Source organism: Typopeltis vanoorti, chromosome 18 (assembly GCF_054136105.1).
Source record: "Typopeltis vanoorti isolate ZY-2024b chromosome 18, IOZ_Tvanoo_1.0, whole genome shotgun sequence".
Classification (NCBI taxonomy): domain Eukaryota; kingdom Metazoa; phylum Arthropoda; class Arachnida; order Uropygi; family Thelyphonidae; genus Typopeltis; species Typopeltis vanoorti.
The window spans coordinates 20858470-20879050 of NC_143566.1; the positions used below are offsets into that span (position 1 = coordinate 20858470).

Genomic DNA, 20581 nt, shown 5'->3' on the forward strand with positions numbered 1-20581 from the left:
CCTTTATAAAGCGTTGATACTTCCACATTTGGATTACTGTGCTCAGGTCTGGTTGCCTGGATTCCTTGGAGATGAGGAGGTTGTGGAGAGGGTTCAGAGGCGAGTGACTAAGTTGGTGAGTGATGTAAAAAATGCTTCCTACATTGATAGATTGAGAGCTTGTGGATTGCAGAGGTTGGTTGATAGGCAGAGAAGAGGGGATATGATAGAAACGTTTAAATTACTAAAAGGTTTTTATAAGATTGATGCAGGGGAAATGTTTCAGCTGTGTGATAGTAATGGAAGAACAAGAGGTCATCCCTGGAAATTAAAGAAAAGTGTGGTTAACAAGAGTGTGAGAACAAGTTTTGCCTGGAGGGTGGTGAATGAGTGGAATTCATTGCCTGGCTCAGTTGTGAGTTCTTCGTCTGTAAATGAATTCAAGAAGAGATATGATAGATATTATTTTGTTAGTTTGGGTCTTCCACGATGAGTCTACTGACTCCATGGAGATACCTGTAATAATAATAATAATAATAATAATAAATATGGCCTTAAACTTAACCTCAAAAAGGCAAAAGTTATGGCAACATGTGAACTTAATGATTTTGAAGTAGATGGGGAGAAAATGGAAGCAGTTAACAATTTTGTGCTCCTAGGATCCCGAATTGATAAAGATGGTTATTGTACTGAAGAAGTTAGAAGAAGATTATTACTCAGAAAGAAAGCAATGACAAATTTAAGCAAGATCTTTAAAGATAAAGATATTATCTTTGCAACAAAAATCAGAATTGTGAAAGCAATGGTATTCCCTGGTGTGGTGCTTTACAGATGTGAAAGTTGCACCCTGAGAAAGAAGGAAGATAGATGCATTTGAATTATGGATTGGGAGACGCTTACTAAGAATACCATGGACTAAAAAAGCAAACCAATAAATCAGTGATAGACAGAATAAAGCCAGATTGCTTCATCAAAGCTATGATCATCAAGCAAAAATTGTTATACTTTGGACTTATCATGCAACAAATGACAGTCTGGAGAAGATTGCTAAAATTGATGAAAGCAGGAGAAGAGGAAGACTAAGAATTAGATGGAGTTAAATAAGCAACTGGAATGCGCTTGGAAATTCTGAAAGTGATGGCGAGGGAGAGATCTGAATGGAGAGTGTATGTTCATTGAATCACCAAGAGTAGAATACGACTCGATGGAAAACATAACAACAACACAAGTGTATGAATTCTTGTGCACTATTTTAACAATTGCTCAAATTTAAAACGACACTAATGTGACATGTAGGTAACGCTGGACCAGAGCTTCGATATGGTTAATGCCCAATTCTTGTTGAGCCAGGTCAGATTGTTAAGGCTTATTTTTGGATGATACAAGATTGGTGTTCCTGCAGTCATTTTTCAGAATCTGTTGGTTCAAAATAAAAACAAATGCAATCACAATGAACCTGGTAAAAATCTGGGTGGGAGAGAGAGTTCTGTTTATCTTTCATGAAGAGTAACTAGGAAGTGATTATATAACAGAAAAAAATATGGGAACTAAATTATACCATTTCAGGATCTTTGAAATTGATTCCGAGATCTCAATGATGTATGGAAATGAGAATCGCCTGTGCAGGGTCAGGGAATTTGGGGACTGTCTTGTAAATGTCCCAAGTGTATTGCATGTTCTGTTACACACACAGTTTATCATACTGTGCCTTAAATATGTTCACTGTCTCTGCGCTCACCAAACTCTTGGGCAATGAATTCCAATCACCCACAACTCTCCATACAAAAAACCTGCTCCTCACCTCCTTGCTCACGTTCTCCTTATACAGCTTCCAGGGGATGACCTCTTGTTCTCTCCCTATCTTCACCCATTCAATGCAAAACCTCCCCAACATTAATCTGGTAATAACGTCCCTCTTAGCAGCTTATATGTTTCAATTATATCCCATCTCCTTCTCCTATCCACCAATTTCTGAAAATTGCATTGTCTCAATCTGTCTTCATACTCAACATTCCAGAAACCACCTTTCAATCATCTCTGAACCTTTTCCAATAGATCTTCATCTTTTTGAAAACCAGGTGACCAAATCTGTGCAGAGTAATCCATATGTAGCCTGATCAAAGCCTTTAACATCCTTACTTCTACAAGTCAGTGCCTTCCACATCATTCCCACTATATGCTATGCTGTCCTCACAATTTTAGCAATATGCCCCCAAAATTTTAGGTTCTTGTCAACAATTACTGCCAGATCTTAATCTCCTCTACCAAGATATTTCCACCGAATGTGTACTTTACATTCCATCTCTGTTTCCCAAATTTCAAAACCTTAAGTTGCAACACTGAATTGACATCCCTACTAATTTAACCATTCAGGCAATGTATTCAAGTCCTCCTGCAAAGCAACAACATATACTCTACTCCTGATAGCTCTCCCCAACTTTGCATCATCTGGAAATAACTGCATATCACCATTAAGACCGCTTCCAATATCATTTACATACAAATTATAGCAATGGACCCAAAACAGACCCTTGGAATACACCACTAATAACTTTCCTCTTCTGGGATATCGCTCCTCCATAGACAACTAGCTGATACCTATCAGACAGCCAATCTCTATTCCAGCAAACTAATCTACTATTTAGTGCCATTTGTTCCAATTACCAGCTTGTCATGTGGCAATTTATCAAAGACCTTTGCAAAATCTAAATATACCACTGAGTATGCATCACCCTTATCCAATGTATTTGTCACTTAATTATAATATGTAAGCAGATTGCAAAAACATGATCTTCCTTCAACAAACCCATGCTGGCCAGTAAAGAGTATTTTTCTGTTGTCAACACAATTTTGAATCTCAGTCCAAGCACTTTAACCACAACTCCAGACACACAGATCTATAATTCAAAGTCCTAGTCTTATCACCTCCCTTATGAATTGGAACAGTTTTACCTTCTTTCCATTCCTTTGGAACTTGGTCTAGTGCAATACTCGTGTTAAAAGGATATGTAAAAGCTGTTGTTAACTCCTCAGAACATTCCCTCAAAACATGAACTACTAACTACCTTAAATTTGAAAAATAAGAACTGCACACTGCAATGGATACCCGCCCATGCAAATATTGAAGGCAATGAAAGAGCAGACAGACTAGCCAAAGAAGCAAGATTGGTAAAACAAACTATCAAGAAAAATGAAATCAGTGAAATTAATAAAAATATAGAAATAACCACAATCATCACCAGACTAAGGACAGAACATATTAAAGGCATGAAAATTCAACCAGACAGTAGTAGGAGCTATGAAACATTCAAAAACTGTCCAAGAGTTGAACTAACACCTGTCCATATTTATTCTTGTCTGGCAATTGCTGCTGCTCTACAGAAAATTAACAATAACCCTAGAGAAAAAGCTCTACTCTATCAAAGCTCAACAGATTGCCAAAGCAGTTCTACAGATCACAGTCATATCTAGAAGCTCTTCAATGGACTACAACAACTATCCATGAAGTCAGATCATCCATGGATGCTAAAGCACCTGACAGAATTCATTATAGGATAGCATTCTTTTTAAGAATGAGTTATTACATGTGAAGAATGCATTTCTTTTCTATCATTCAATTTATTTGGCATCTTGTGATGCCAAATAAATTGAATTTGAGAAGTCTATCTCCTGCTAGTCATGAAAATATTAAAATATGGGAAGGAGTTAGAGCTAAGCATAATACTGATGTGATCATTCTCAAGATTTTACAACAGCATTCTTTAAAACAATATATATCAACTATACAAGATTGTGCCACTTTATAAAGGAGGTGATTGAACTCAAGCATCAAACTATAGGCCTATCTGTGTGTCAAGTGTTGTGGTTAAGTTGTTGGAGAAGCTTGTGAGAACCAGGATCCAGAGTTGGGTTGATAACAATGGTATTATCTTTGATGGACAGCATGGATTTGCTAAAGGGGTCATGTTTTAGTAATCTACTTACTTATTACAATAAAGTGACTGCTTCCTTGGACAGAGGAAAAGGATACACAGTAATATACTTGGATTTTGCAAAGGCTTTTGATAGAGTACCTCATGATAGGTTGACAGTCAAACTAGAGCAGATGGGGTTGGATATTAGATTGGAGACTGGCTATCTGATAGGTATCAACAAGTTGTGTGTGTGGGGGAGCGATATCCAGGAAAAGGAAAGTCACTAGTGGAGTGCCTCAGGGATCTGTTTTAGGTCCATTGCTGTTCAACTTGTATATTAATGATATAGGTAAAGATTTGGATAGATATATTCAGTTGTTTGCAGATGATGCAAAGTTGGGACGAAACATGAAGTGTAGTGAAGGTGTTGTGGCCCTACAGGAAGACTTGAATAGATTGAGTGATTGGGCACAGAAATGGGGATGTGAGTTCAATGTTGCAAAATGTAAGGTTTTAAAATTTGGAAAACAAAGATGGGATGCAGAATTTATGCTTGGTGAGAATATATTGTTGGAGATAGAGGAAATAAGAAATCTGGGGAGTGATAGTGGATAAGGATCTAAAATTTAGGGGACACATCGCCAAAAGAGATTCTTGTTCCGTTGTATAAGGCTTTGATTAGGCCACACATGGACTATTGCCCAGATTTGGTCACCGGGTTTTCAGAAGGATGAAGAGATGTTGGAAAGGGTCCAAAGGAGACTGACTAAGGTAGTTTCTGACCTCTGGAATGTCGAGTATGAGGAAAGATTGAGAAGATGTAATTTGCAGAGTCTCGTGGACAGGAGGAAGAGGGGAAATATGATAAAGACCTACAAGTTGGTAAGGGATTGTTATAGGATCAATGCTGGAGAAGTTTTACAGAGAATAGTGGGAGATCAGGGGTGAACCAGAGGTCATCCCTGGAAACTGTATAAAGAGGGTGTGAGTAGGGGACTGAGAGGCAGGTTTTTTTCGTGCAGAGTTGTGAATGATTGGAATGCCTTGCCTGAGAACGTGGTGTCTGCAAAGAGTTTGAATGTGTTTAAAACATGGTATGATGAGCTGTGTGTGTGTGATAAAAGGACCTCCCAGATGAGTCTTTGACTCCATGAGGTCTTGGGGAGATAATAATAATAATATACAGATTCCTAATCTTATCCAACTGCCTAAATTACAAGTATATATGGATTTTTAGTAATTAATCATGCATAATGTTGAAGAACTTCAGCATAGTAGTGTTGTATGGGCATGAGATGAAAATGAGAAAAAGAATCTACTAATATTTCTTTACTACAACATCAGGAGGTTGTAGCCAGGGTACACTTGATGAAAGCCATTCCTTGGAATGTGCAGAAGTTAGTTCAGAGCATGAAATCAGATGGTTATCACATAATTTAAAAGGTCAGATGGATCATCTATGTGATGTAAAAGGAAAGAACAGCAGGCATGTCAGAAGCAAGAAACTAGGAACAGAATCATGCATGCACACACACATACCACTGATCAAATTCATACTGTAGTTTGGCCACAGTGGTGTTATCTATTTTTAATGGATAAGAAATGTATTTTCATTGAAATCATATTCATAAGGAAGAGCCAGAAAAATGGACTCGTCCTAGGGTACATTTGGTTGTTATTGGTAGACTTTATAAAAGATACAGAAAGCAAAGTATGATAGTTACTGCGAAAATGTTGGATAGTGCTTGATATGATGTTTAGAATGGAACTTTAGACTAAATGGAGTAGCCCACTGAAAATAACGAAACATTGAATGTTGGTATATATAAGTAAAAACAGGATTACATTCTCAACAGTATGGAGACATTTTCAATGACATCTGCAGTCCGGTCGGTTGATATCTAAAGTCTGCATCGATTCTTAAATTTATTTTAAAATGTATCATTTTCTTTCTTTACTATCTTCTCTTAAATAATGGCAATTGGATGTAAACTGCCGATATTATGTACAATTATTCTGAATGTTTCAATGATGGAATGGAATACAATAATTAAAAATAACGTAACCTTATCAGAGTTATGAATCATGTCCAGTAATACTATACAGGAGAATGACATTACAAGAACCTTACTAAAATTTTTATACAATTACTATAATCCTTTGTACTATACCTTGATTTCTCTCCGCAATCGGGCCTGCCGCCATTTTGCTCAATTTAGTTGGAGTAAACAAACAATAGAGGGCGAAACGAAAGAGAAATACGTAAATAGAGTTCCCGAACGTTCTTTAAGTTTCTCACTTTATACGTGTTACTTTTAGCTTCTAGTTGTTGTAATTGAGAAGTATAAATACTTCTGTTTGGTTTTATTTATTCATTGAAAGTAGTCAAGGTTAATTGTAGGTGAATTTGCGTTCTTTGATTGCTATAACGCCCCTTTGTGGTTGTATGTGTGTATTTCGACGCTGCATTCTTGATTTCCTTTAGTTTGGCCAATGGTTTGGCCTTACTAAATTTGCACCATACATAGATACTGGCCAGCTGAGAGTGTATGACTTGTGCTAAAAAACAAAAAATTGAACTTGACATTGTATTTATAACTGTGTAACAGAAATTTGGATTGATCAAAATGTCTCTGTTCCGTTCTATGATGGGAGATTTCAACGATGATCCTTTTTTCAGGTAATTTAGTAATTTTATAGGTTTGCAATTGTGATTCTCAATTAAAACTTAATTTTTGTGTTTTCATAAAAAATTGACGCTACTGGTTCTCGGAGAAGGACTATAGATTATTTACTTTATGAAAAAAATAAGTTTATGTAGCTTAGTTTAATTTTGATATAATAATAAAAGAAATACAACAATGAAAATATGGAAGTCTATCCCTGCGCGGTTTTTTGTGTACTTTTGTATTGATTTTTTTTTCTTCAAAAATTCACAAATATATTTGGACAGAATAAACAGCACGCGTGTGCTGCTTTAATTCTGTTTTTATACTGCAAAGTAATTTGTCGCAACTTTGAGCAAAAGATGTAAAACTTTCAATTGCCGAAGCTTAATTAAGAAAATAATATGATAAAACAAGTTTAAGAACTGTAAACCAACCGTAACGGTTGCTTTATAGTTCTTAAACTTGTTTTATCAGCATTCTCAGACAGGAAGAGTTTCATAGACAGTACGTAAATGCACCATCGTGTATCTTTTGAGGGGGGGGGGGGGTCAGAGTTGAAGAAAGAATGCGTTTATCGAAATGTCGTGAATAAACGATAGTGATCTGTGTTGGTATTGAGAGCGAAGAGACTGCTCCAAAGTGGAAGAAAGAAAGAAAAACAATGTTTAAAATCTAGTAAACCTCTCCCATCAACCTCAACCCATAGCACATAAGTGTGGACTTATATGCTGGACTATGAATAGGGAATAGATGTTACCAATTTTATTATAAAAATTGTGGGAAAATGGACGAATTCTGCAATTATCGCTGAATAGTTACACAAATACTATGCTGTTTGTGCTTTTTATATAAGGCAACATTCAGAAACAGTAATAGCCTCTGATTGTTGGTCTGTCATTGTGAAATTCTATTGATTATCTAAATTTTAAAGTTCTGAGCAGTCAGGTGTTATTAGAGGGTCAGATCATCTAAGTTAAGAATAGAATGGTTGTGAATGCTTTGTGTTTTAATGAATTTAATCAGAAGTATGATAGGTATTATGTGAATAATGGTTAGTTTATTAATTTAGGGTCCCCCATGATGAGTTTTCTGACCCCATGGAGACACCGTAATAATAATAATAATAATAATAATAATAATAATAATAATAATCTAGGTTTAATTTCTGAACGGTTTTGTACTTAGTTCTTCATGGATTAAAGACAGGTTTCCCTACAGATGAAAGCATTTTATGGTAGAGAAAACTGTGTTGTTGTGAAATAGTAGGTTGGAAGCAGGATTTTCTTTCCTTGTGTGTTGTGCTTAACTACTATTACAGCTGAGCAACTTGATTTGTTAAAAACCTGATCACTGTTTATCTGTATTGTCTGCTGTGTAAAGTCTTGATAAAGATTCTTCCTACTTATAGACAGGATTCAAATTTGAGTTTCTTCAATTCAAAGGGTGTCATCAGTAATTGCTGACTGAATTATGGAAGTACGATAAAAGATCTAACCCTTTTAGTGATGTGGTCTAGATAATTTTTATTTTTTTCACTTGGTTACAAAGTAAATTATACTTGACAAAAATGAAACCACTTTGACCCTTCCCATAATGCATAGCATTATACATACCTGTGAGGATGTGCTTTGCATTATGGGATACTAAGGAAAGTGATGTGAAGTCATTAGCTATATATACAAATATCTCTGTCCTGATTATATTTCAGGTGCAAACTTTGTTTGCTTACACTTAGATAAAGGATTAAACCAAGTATATAATTTCTTGGCATCTTTAATTTATACTTGACAAGAAATTTATATTCTTGTTTAATCCTTTACTCTGAGACCTCAAAGGTTAGTAGTCTGGGTCATTGGTTCCCAACCGGTGGTACGCATACTCCCAGGAGTACGTGCTGGGCCGTTCAAGGGTACACGAAAAATAATCGGTAATGGTGGAAAAACAAGTAAAGTAAACAAAATGCAAAACATTAGTTATGGAACAATATATGTTATGTTTGAATCACCATTATTTTAAAAAAGGGGTACAATTTATAGAAATGGGTTTAAAATGGGTACACATGTTGGGAACCACTGGTCTGGGTGATGATCCTTCTTTTAACATATAGCAGTGTGCTTTGTGTTATGAGATACTAAGGCAATTAATGGGAAGGAAGCAGCCTCAATAAACAAGTAGCCTAGTTGTAAAGATGTGCAAACAGTTTGTTAACACTTGGGTAAAGGATTAAACAAGAAAATTTCTTGTGTAGTATGTAGTATATTATTCACTAGTGATGTATTCAGAAGTGAGTGATATTAAGAAGATCGGGAATGAAATGGTAGGAAGTTTGAGAGTTTGGTAGTTATAGCCTTATACAAAGCATAATTATTATTTTGGTATGCTCTGTGAGGGGGGGGGGGAGGTCAATAGACTCATCATGAGAGGTTCACTCAACTAGCAATATCTGTCATTTCATCTGGTGATAACCTCTCTTAACAGCTTATGTTTTGATCATATCCCCTTTCCTCCTTCTCCTATCCACCTATATCTGTGAATTTCATTTTCTCAATCTGTCTTCATACTCAACATTCCAGAGACCAGAAACTTAGTCAATCATCTCTGAACCTCTTCCAATAGATCTTCATCTTTTTGAAAACCAGGTGACTAAATCTGTGCAGAGTAATCTATATGTGGCCTGATGAAAGCCTTATGCAAGGGAACCATAACATCTTTAATTCTATAAGTCAGTGTCCTCTGCATCATTCCCATTATCTGTTGTGCTGTCCTCACAATTTTAGCAAGATGTCCCTGATATTTTGTCCTTGTCCACAACCACTCCCAGATCTCTCATCTCCTCTTCCAAGATATATCCACTGATTGTATACTTTACATCCCATCTCTGTTTCCCAAATTTCAAAACCTTACACTTTGCAACATTGAATTGATATCTCCACTCATTTACCCATTCAGTCAGAGTATTAAATACCCTTGCAAAACCACAGCATCTGCTCTACTCCTGATAGCTCTCCAACTTTGTATCACCTGCAGACAACTGCATATCACCATTCAATATCGTTTACATACAAATTATACAGTAATAGACCAAAAACAGATCCCTGGGATAATCACTAGTAACTTTGCTCTTCTGGAATATCATTCCTCCATAGACAAATCACTGATACCTATCAGTCGTTCTCCAATCCATAGAACTAAATTACTGTTTAGCCTCATCCATTCCAATTTAATTAACAGCTTGTCATTTGGCAATTTATCAAAGACCTTTTGCAAAATCCAAATATTGCACTATGCACAGTGGATACCCTTATCCATTGCATTTGTCACTTTATTATAAAATAATAATTGTATTGCTAAAACGCGATCTTCCTTTAACAAATCTGTTTCTTTATTCAGAATTCCAGATTTTGTCAGTTTGGTTTTTCCACAAATGTGTGTCGAAGCAGTCAAGAAACAATTCATTAGTGGCTCAAAACTAAAACTCCAGCATGCTACATATAATCTAACAGTCTACAAAAATATTATTAGCAAACCTGAGTTAGATCTTGAACAGGCCAATTGAAAAAAATACTTCCTGCTCATGACTGCTGAAATCATTGAGTGTAACTTCTGTCCATCTACGTTGCTGCTACTTAACATGTTCATGCAAAGAATGATACAAACTGTCATTTGGTACTAATCCATGCGGTGGGTTGTGAAAAATCATCTTATACTTCCACTTTGCCATTTGTGAAGCATGTTATGAATCATTACATATGCTTTCTAGTTGTATAATTAAGAGAAATTTTATAATTATTTGTATTTCTCAATTCAAGGTGAAGACAGTTCGCAAATTTTAGATTTACAAATTCTACCAAAACAAAGAATCAGGTGATAAATGTCACATCATAACTGAAGATAAAGATATTCTAGATGTCTGGAGTAATTACTTTGAACGATTGCTAAATATTGCCGACCTCCGATAGGAGATGGCACTCAAAAAGATTGCTAAATAAAACAAGCAGTGTCAACACGATGACAGAAAACACTCAACAGGAACACAATCAAGAATACATATCAATACTTGAAGTAGAGAAAGCCATCAAAAACCTGAAATATGGAAAGGCAGCCAGAGTAGATGAAACTCAACCAGAAATTCTCAAATAGGGTGGTGTAAAAGTTTTATAGTGCACTGGGTAAAAGTTCAAATTCCAGATGGTTGGAGCAGTTTATCAATCATCTATAAAAAAAGGAAAATAAAACTGAATATGAGAATTAGAGATATTTCCCTATTGAGTGTTCCTGGTAAGATTTAGGCAAGTATACTTGAGAAACTGCTAAGAAGTATTAGTGTGCCTGCCTGAAGTGGGATGTTTAATCAAGTGAGCTACTGTCAGATGTTAAAGAGAAGGCTAACTGGTATCATTTTCCAACATTGACGATCCAGGTAAAGTATCCCCCACATACATGCACCTATATATGTTACTGAGAGTAGCCCATTATATGTATTCTTGGTCTTTTGGTAGAAAGTCTTCTGGTCCTTATTGTTTGATAATAGTGCCCTAGAATTAATGTCCATCTTATATTGTAATTAGTTTTTAATACTCTTTTGTCCGGAATCTTTAAAGGAACTTGACATTAAAATTGTAAGAGACACACACACAGGAAAGATTTCATGATAATACAACAAAATTCATAGATTTTGGACGAGATCTGTCACTGGCAATACAGTAGACACCTTTCAAAAGATGAGTGGCAACAATGACAAAAGACAAAAGTGATGAAAATAGGGAGGAACTGAACTACCATCTCAGCCACTCTAAATGGAGAACAAATAGAACAAGTAGACAACTTCATATATCTTAGATCAAAACTAACAGAAACAATAGATGAACTCAAAACAATCAAACACAGAATAGCGATAGGATGGACCACCATGGGAAAATTCCAGAAAATCTGGAAAACAAGCAAGATATCTAAGCAAGTCAAAATAAATGCTTAAGAAAAATAAATAGAACAAGTTGGATAGAAAAGAAAACAAACATCATAGTCAGACAAGAATTATTGTATAAAATAACAATAATAGAAAAAATTAGAAAACAACTGAGATGGTTTGGCCACACTATGTGCATGGATGCAGACAGACTTCCTAACATCCTAATCAATACTTTTCCAACTAAGAAGACCAAGAATTACTTGGCTGAAATTAATAAAGACCATCTCGGGATGCAGAACATATAAAGAACTTTTTCGAATAGCAAGGAATAGAGATGACTGGAAGATCCTGCTCAAGAGAAGACTCAACCCATCTTAGACAGAAGAGAAGATGAACAAGAGGAATGAGTTCCAATCTTGAGTACTTGGTCAGTGAATGTATTCAAGGAGAAGTAAGATAGATATTGTGTAGATAGTTTGGAACTCCTTGACTTCCATATAAGATGGTGTCTCTTGTCATGATTTATGCCTGTAACATTGCCTGGCATTACTACATCACTTACATAGTCTGTCATCAGCCTTGAGAAAAATAGTTGTCCTTACCCCTTTCAGACATCACTTCTCAACTTTTAACACTAGAAATTACATACTCTTCTTTTACAGTAGAAAATATTTTTCTTGTATTTGGAATGGTACACCAAATTCCTCCTTAAAATACTTGGTCCTATCCAGAAGAGTGATTTAGGTTGGTTGTTGCCCATCTCTCACAGTTGCTTTATCACAATACTTTTTATTGTTACATTTTTTCCCCTTTGTATTTGTGGCAAAAGTTCTTAATGGAAGAATTCTGTAGAAATCGTCAAACTACCAAAAAATTTGAAGGTTATTAACTGAAGACAGATTGCCTTAGATCAGCGATTTTCAACCTGTGTGCCATGAAAGGTTTACAGGTGTGCTACAATATTTTGATACAAAGGAATAAAAATTGATGTAAAGGAAGTGTTTGCACATTTTGCCTACAAAGTAAATGAGGATTTACACTGTAGCTTGGCACCTTATAAAGATTGAGACAGATTTAATCAGTGAACAACAGAAATCTGATCATTTCTCTCGCTGACACAGCTGAATTGGTTTCAGTTCTATAAGTTGTGTTTCAATGGTGAATTTTAATGAAAACTATGAGTGCTGCATTTTCAAAACATTGAGACCATTGCTGAAATAGTTTCCAAAAAGATGAAATCTCACACAATCACCAAATCTGTAATTTTACTGGCATGCTGTAATGAATTTAATTTAATCCTTTATCCCAGTGAGAGCAAACAAAGTTTGCACCTGAAAATATCTTCAGGACTAAATATAGTGTTGTACTATCTTACCCCGGTAAGTAGTGCAACACCAAGGCAACTCGTAGCAAAGGTGGAGCAAGCTACCAACTAATACCAACAACTACATAAATAAACTTTCAACATTGGCATGCTGTAAAATTGTAAATATGTTCGATGAGGGATATGAAAAGGAGGTTTTAAAAATCTCTTGCATAACACCTTTTAGTTAGTGTATTCTGGATATGTCTCAAGATGTTTAGCTGCAAGTGGTCGCTCACATTAAAGAAGTTCGATATGTTTGCTATTTAGCTAGATGAATCAACTGACATTAATGGAACAGTTTAACTTCTAGTATTCAGTAGATATTGTTTATATTACAGATATCATAGAACAGTTTTTATTTTGTCAATCACTCCCAGAAACCACAAAGGACCACGACAATTTTGATGTTGTTGATAATTATTTCAGTTCTCACAACTTGTCTTGCCAATCATGTATTTGTACAGATGGTGCTCTCTCTCTCTCTCTCTCTGTCGTAAAGCAAAAAACGATTTGTTACACTAGCTCAACGAAAGAACCATAGAATTGTTTTTACTCATTGTTTTCTACACAGAGAAGTACTAGTTTCAAAATCATTAGGACCTGAGCTGACAAGAGTACTATATGGTCAAAATCATTAATTATATCAAAAGTAGACTGTTTACAATTGAAATTGTTTGAGTACTATGGTCCTCGATGGAAGCTTCTCACATGCAGCTGCTAATGCATACGGAAGTGAGGTAGTTTATCTCAAGGCAAGTCTTTCAAGATTTTATGAACTTAAAGAGGAGCTTCTAACCTTTTTTTCACAACTCAACAATCTGAGTTAGCTGATTTTCTTAGTGATGAGCTGTGGTACAATAAGGTTGCATTCCTTACTGATTTTTTTTTTTTCCTAAGCTTTGAACACTCTTAATACAAGTTATGCAAGGAAAGCATGAAAATATTCTTACTTGCACTCAAAATTAACACTTTCAAAGAAAAACTAACACTTTGGGAAGCAAGAATCAGAAGAGAAAACACAGCAAAAATGTTTGAGCTGACAAAAAAGTTGCAGACTGGATAAAAATCTTATAGATCTGATTTTACAAAGTTTAATATTGCTTAGCAAAAATATTGAAATATTTTCCTTGCTTGATGTATCATCCTTAGCTTGAGTAAGAGATCAGTTTGTCTTAAGTGCTTGTCAGTAGGCAAATTTAAAACTGCAGAAGACAAGTAAATGGAAATAAAGAATAACAGAGGATTAAAACTTAAAACATTCAACAACAGATACTATTTCATTCTGGTTGTCTCTTTGAATTGAATATCCCATTATCACAAAAAAGGCAATTGAAGCACTGCTGATGATTTTTGATGCAATTGTTTTTTCAGCAACAGTACTTTTATGAATGTAAGACTTGGAACCTAAAGAAGTCAGCAAAGGATAGCTGCATTTGAGATGTGGTTTACAGAAGGCTGTTGATGATATATACTGGAAGGCATACAAATGAATCAGTGTTACAAAAGATCAGTAGAATTTTAAAGCTCCTTAAGGATATTGACAGAAGAAAGTTAAAATGTTTTGGACACATTAAAAGGTAGAAGGAGGATTCTCAGAAGTATTAGAAGGTAAAGTTCTTGGAAAAAGAGGAAGGGATTAGACCATCTAATCCTGTGTGAAAAGTGTCCAAAGCATTGTCCTCTAGTCCAGATTTGTCATAATAATGGTAGTGAATTTTTTATGTTCTTCAAGGTGGATGTTAAGAGATCTTCCTGCCTATAGTAGGCCAAGTCACAGGCAATTTCATACATTCCACATTGGAGTGTATGAAGAGATGTGCTATGGGATGGAGTTAATTCTTTAGGAGAGCAGATCAGAATTGCTAATTCAACATGTGGTATGAAGGTTATATGTCATTGGTACTTTGGCTAATAAACATTTAATAGTTAATGAACATCTTATGATTTAGTTCATTTTGCCTTGTGTAATAAGGTCCAACACCTAAATTTGTCTATTGGAATTATTACCTCTGATCTTTACTATTAAGTTCAAAATGAAACTTAATATTGAAAATATGAAAATTATTGTTATATAACACCTCCAGGGAGTCCGAAGACTCATCGAGGGAGGGCACCTACTCTACTACTTTCCGTCTCCACCACTCTACTTACCGCAACCACCTTCATCCACACCAGTGCTATTTACTGCTGACCACCACCACTAGTTTTCAGAGACACTCACAAACATCCATACCCACAGCCTTTTGGCTGGAGAGGGGATACACTAACCACTCGGCCAACCAGGCCGGCATGTTATGTAATCAAGGCTGAGAAATAATTTGAAAAAAATATTCAGGTATTTTATCAATCTTTCCATTCTCGATAATTGAAAATAGTCTATATTAATTGATCAGATTCCTAGCCATATTGAGTGAGTCGGTGATGCAAAAATTGAACAGTTTGCCTTTTGTACTAACTAATGACCACATGGGATTACTGAGAATTTGCATATTTCTTGCTCTAATAATGTAGGCTTTATATTTTATGAGTTGTATTATATACATGCCCCTTCTTTGGCAATTGTTATATTTGTGTGTGCTGCAGAAACTAACCAACAGTCAAGATTTTCTTGACTTGCAATATTTGAATATCATCACAAATGGAAAATTTTATTGTTTTCCCTTGAAATTGGAAAAAACTATGGAGTAGTTCTTTTTCAGTAGTTGAACTAAATTTAATTAGGGTTTGCTGTTTTAAGAAATGCATAAAGGGAGAGGGGAACCTCATAATCTTCTTACTTTGATGCAAGAAGATTGCATCAAAGCAATTACTTTTTCTCATTTTATTTTTGCATTGTTTTTTAGTGGGCCCATGGAAACTATCAGACAAATGGAGTCAATGATGGATAACATGATGATGCCATTTGGGGGTATGTTTGGTGGTTTAGGTTTTCCTCAGATAACAGATGGAAGAAGACAGCAACAGCAGGTTGCAGGAAGACAAAATGCTAATATGCTCACTCCATTTGGGTTTGGACGAAGCATTTTTCCCAGTATGGATAATATGTTTTCAAGTTTTGTAAGTGTATACTTGAATTATTTATTTGTAATATTTAAAACTGAGCAATTTATATAAATACAGTATGTATATGATATTAATGTGATCTGGCTGCAATATACTATGATGGTTGAAAATGCTATAAACTTAAGGGCATGTACAAAATAAAACATATCTAAAATTTAAATAGACTACAAAAAAGTTTTTAAATGAATTTTCCAGCTTAAAAAATATTGTGTGGTTTATATCCAGACTACACATACCATATCTTTATCCTACATCAAAAGAATGATAGTAGGCTGGGCTCCCTCTCTCCTAATACAACATAGAATAGTATACAAATCTCTGAACAAAGTTTCTACTTCTCCAGGGATAGATCAAGGAGTGCTATAATTTTCTTTCCCAGGTGTTATAGCATTTTCAGTTATTGGAATTTCACAGTCTTGACTTAATGCCATTTGTGATACTAAAGTGCATGATGGCAACTATAGTATTGTCTGTGCTATACTATAGTATAGTGACAATATTATGGATCGATTATTGAAAGAGATAAATGCAAAATGTTATTAATGGAAGATTACACTGATAGAGAGAGAGAGATTGGCATGGATATCGAAGAAAAATATGGATGGCTCATAATATAGCTACTTAGGACCAACACTGCACTTGAAACTAGTTCTACTTAACTTTATATGAACAATATGGATACATCTGGAAAAACTCCCTAAAAAGAATCTCCTTCCCCCAACCAGACTGTACACACACACACACACACACACACACACACACACACACACACACACACACACACACACACACCATATCTTTACTGTATATCAAAAGAATGATGGTAGACTGGGCTCCCTCGTAATACAACATAGAATAGTTATACAAATCTCTTAACAAAGTTTCCACTTCTCCAGGGACAGATCAAGGAGTATTATAATTCTCTCCTTCCCAAGTGTCTACAGCATCCTCAGTTAATGAAGAAGTTGGTATTTTGGATATAAAACCAAAAAAAACTGCACCAAATGTCTTGAAGTCTATTTCATCAGATAGAAGGAAGTTGGGCTATTTCAAAAATCCCAGTTAAAATCAGAAAGACTGCTCCTGGAAGTGGCCAAGTTTTACAAACCCTTAGTTTCAACAGAACTGATATTGATCTTGCATAGGTTTTGGTACACTGCTTTGTCTTCCTTCCACCATTAATAATAGAAATTACCATGAAGATCATCACATGCTCTCCATGCATGTGACTGTTCTTGTTCTCTTAGGGCATTTCACTCTAACTTGAACTGGTGAAATGTTGGCTTACTATAATTATAAGTAAATTAATTGCATTCCAGTTCAGAAGTTTTGTTTCAGGAACTTCAACATGAATCTTTTATTTGATAATTTATTAAAAAAATAATTTTAATAACTTTTAAATTTTTATTGTATGGATAGAAAACATGGAATTGGAGATTATAGAAGTGAATTTGTTAACTTTGAGACAGAATTATAGATGCGATGCATGGAAAATAAGTTAAAATTCATGTTCAATAATTACTAACGTGATAGTGTTGAACATGTTGAAATTAATAAATATCTATAAATATGTGTGAAACAAAAAAAAATTAAATTGAGAGAATGAATGAGAAGATAATAAGCATGATTTAATAATATACAGGTAGTTTAATATGCATATTATTGGAACATGGAAATACAGGCCAATATGTTAGTATATGATTTGCCTTGCATTCGTGTTTTCATCCGTTTTTTTTTTAGACTGGTGGTGGTGTAGTTTTATTCTCTGTTTACATAAAATGAATATATAAATATGAATTTGAGTAATTCGTAGAATTAATGCTATTGCCACTGTGGAATGCCTTATAACTCATGATGGAAGGCCAGAAATAAAATGCATGCACAATTTTGGTTTCATTAGATATTTTATTTGCAGAATGATTTAAACTGATTCATCATTGTCTGGATGGAATTTAATGAAATTTGGTAAATATTCGTGATATCTATTTCTTGGGTTTTGTTTCTGTTGTGGACCATTTGTAGTGACAAAATTATCTACAGTATAAAAATCAGAAATTTTTCTCATTCATAAATGCACTTGCTTTTGATGTGCTCTTTAGATTTTTATGAAAAGTACCACCACTTTGGTTTCTGTAGTAGGGTTGGATCATGCAAAAAAAATAATTAGCCCCACAATAGTGTGTTGGTGGTCCCCAGCCTTCCAATGGTTGAAGTTTCCTAACAAAATATTTACTTTCAATTATTATTTTTTTTTTTGTGTGGAATTATTGTGCAAAACTGGTATTTGAACTAGCTTAAATAGTATAGAAAATCTCATACGTAATGGTCTTATTTCAAGTTTCTTGACTGGCTATTACTTTCATTTCATTTACCAAAGAAGATTCTGTATCTACCAGTAGCATATCAACAGGGCATGCAGTCATGAAATTTTGCTTCTACCTTTTTATCCTTGAATTACAAAAAATGAAATCATAAAAGGATTAATAACTCCTTCTAGGAAATAAACTCAAACTGTGTTCTTTATTGTGATAAAATAAAATAGGTAATCTTTGAAAATTCTTAGAATAAGTTTCCCTTAAACTGTATTTGGTACTACAGTGAAACTTCTGTATTGCTGCAGTATAGTGGAGGAGGAGGAGGAAGAATTAGTTTAGTGTTGTATGCCAGGAATATCTGTAACATACAAAAGAGACAAAGAAATAACAGTATAACCAATTGTGTAGGTAGATTAACTTGCTGTGTGCATTCAAATTATGCAGTTTGAGGATACCAGATAAATCATGTGATCATAAAGATGTTTTTGTGACCCACCCACAAAAGATTTTTGCAAAACCTATTATATTATAATACAGTTAATTTTCCCCTTCCTGCAGTCATTTGCTAAGGTGTGTGTACTATTATTGGTTTTTTCACAAAAAAAAAAAAATGCTCTTCCCCTTTCACTTTTCTTCCTTCTCAAAATGCACCAGTCATAAATATACACTCAAGCATGTCTAAAGATTACAGGATGATAGGTAATTTGTTCTAAACCATAATTATTAGTTTTTCACCATCCATAATACTACAACTGTAAATGATTTTGTCCTGAATACTTGTGTATGGTTCCTCCAAGGAGGAAAATGGGCACAAAATGTTTGTTTCATTCATGTTGACTAAAATATCTTCTTTTCTTCAACCTTTTGATTCTGCCCACTGCTGGACAAAGGTCTCCTGCATGGTTGTCCAGGCCACTTGGTTTTCTGCCTCTCCCATCCATCTCACTCCTGCAACTTGTTCTAGTTCATCCCTCCATCTTCTTATTGGTCTTCCTCTTCTTGGTCCATCCATTGGTCTCCACTGTTATTTTTTAGTCCATCTTCCGTGATTGCATCTGGCAATATGGCCAGCCCATCCTACTTAGCCTGTTTAATGTATTTTAAACAGGCTAAGTGACACCTGTTTGAGATGTTATCCATGCATTTGTCTTCCTATATCTTAAGAGATAGGAAGACTGAAATATAATTCATTAGAAATTTAGTAAGTTAAAAATAAACTGCTCAAATATACTTTATCATAGCTATTTATATGGCTAAAACCAACAGATCATTTTCCTTTCTGTCTAGTTGGCCATTTTTGAAAACATTTAACTGTTGCTTGCATTCTACCGCATCAGCAAATACAACACAGTGCAGTTTGTTTTAATTATTTTTTTTTTAATTCACAATGCTAACATTGTGAATTATCATCATCAAATTCCTGCCATGTACCCTCAAGGGGTGTACAGGATATGATAGTACTACATGAAAAAAATTACATCATTATTAATTTCCTATCTACAATTTTCCTCCAAATCGGTCTGTTACTTGTCAAGACTCCAACATTATCAGATCTTATATTTCTATTGTCTAAGGCACTTTGTACCGTATCAATCCACCTATATCTTGGTCTTCCTCTGGGTCGTTTTGCTGCTAACCTGGCAGAGAACACTTGTTTTGCTAATCTTTCCTCGCCCATTCTGTTTAAGTGACCATACCACCTGAGATTAGCTCTGCTAACGCATTACTGGATGCTGACATTGTCAAGTTCTTTCCTAATATCCTCGTTTTTAATATAATATTGCCATTGATGCCATCTGTTCACGCCTATAATCTTTCTCAGGACTCATATCTGTGGTCATTAGTCTTTGGTCAAGTGTTTTACTTCTGACCCAGCTCTCCGATCCATAAGTTAAAACTGGGTTGAAAACTGTCTTGTATACAGATAATTTAGTGTTCCGACTAATTTCTCTCTTATTCCATATGAATTTATTCAATTGACTTCCCACCATACCAGCTTTGCTGATTCTGTTGCCTATTTCTATATTTAATTTACCATCTTCAATAAAAATCGTGCCTAAATAGCTGAAATGTTTTACTTGTTCTGCAGGTTCTCCATTCACAACACAGTTGACATTTTCAATGATTCTGCCTATTTTCATTGTCTTTGTCTTTTTATTGCTGACCTTCATACCATATCTATTACATTTAGTCAGAGAATAAAGCAAAGAGCTGACATTAACATCTCCAATTTTGATATCATGTTTAATACCACTTTCCTTCATAATGTGATCCATATAGATAATGAATAACAGAGGGGATAATGTACATCCTTGTCTCACACCAGATTTAACATTAAACCATCTTCCTTTACTTCCTTCAATTCT

General features: G+C 34.9%; 2 protein-coding genes across 2 annotated transcripts in view; one reads left to right on the forward strand and one right to left on the reverse strand.

The window, feature by feature from the left end:
* Positions 1-6141, reverse strand: part of Spx (Spliceosomal protein on the X) — a 150384-nt gene extending 144243 nt beyond the window's left edge. The window contains exon 1 of the mRNA XM_090407932.1: positions 6065-6141. Within this exon, the coding sequence (XP_090264058.1) occupies positions 6065-6098 (34 nt within the window). The 5' untranslated portion in view covers positions 6099-6141. The remainder of the gene's footprint in view (positions 1-6064) is intronic.
* Positions 6142-6234: 93 nt separating this feature from the next.
* LOC150096527 (myeloid leukemia factor 2-like) overlaps positions 6235-20581 on the forward strand; it is a 73674-nt gene continuing 59327 nt past the window's right edge. The window contains exons 1-2 of the mRNA XM_090407933.1: positions 6235-6573; positions 15681-15894. Coding sequence (XP_090264059.1) covers positions 6521-6573; positions 15681-15894 — 267 coding nt within the window. The 5' untranslated portion in view covers positions 6235-6520. The remainder of the gene's footprint in view (positions 6574-15680; positions 15895-20581) is intronic.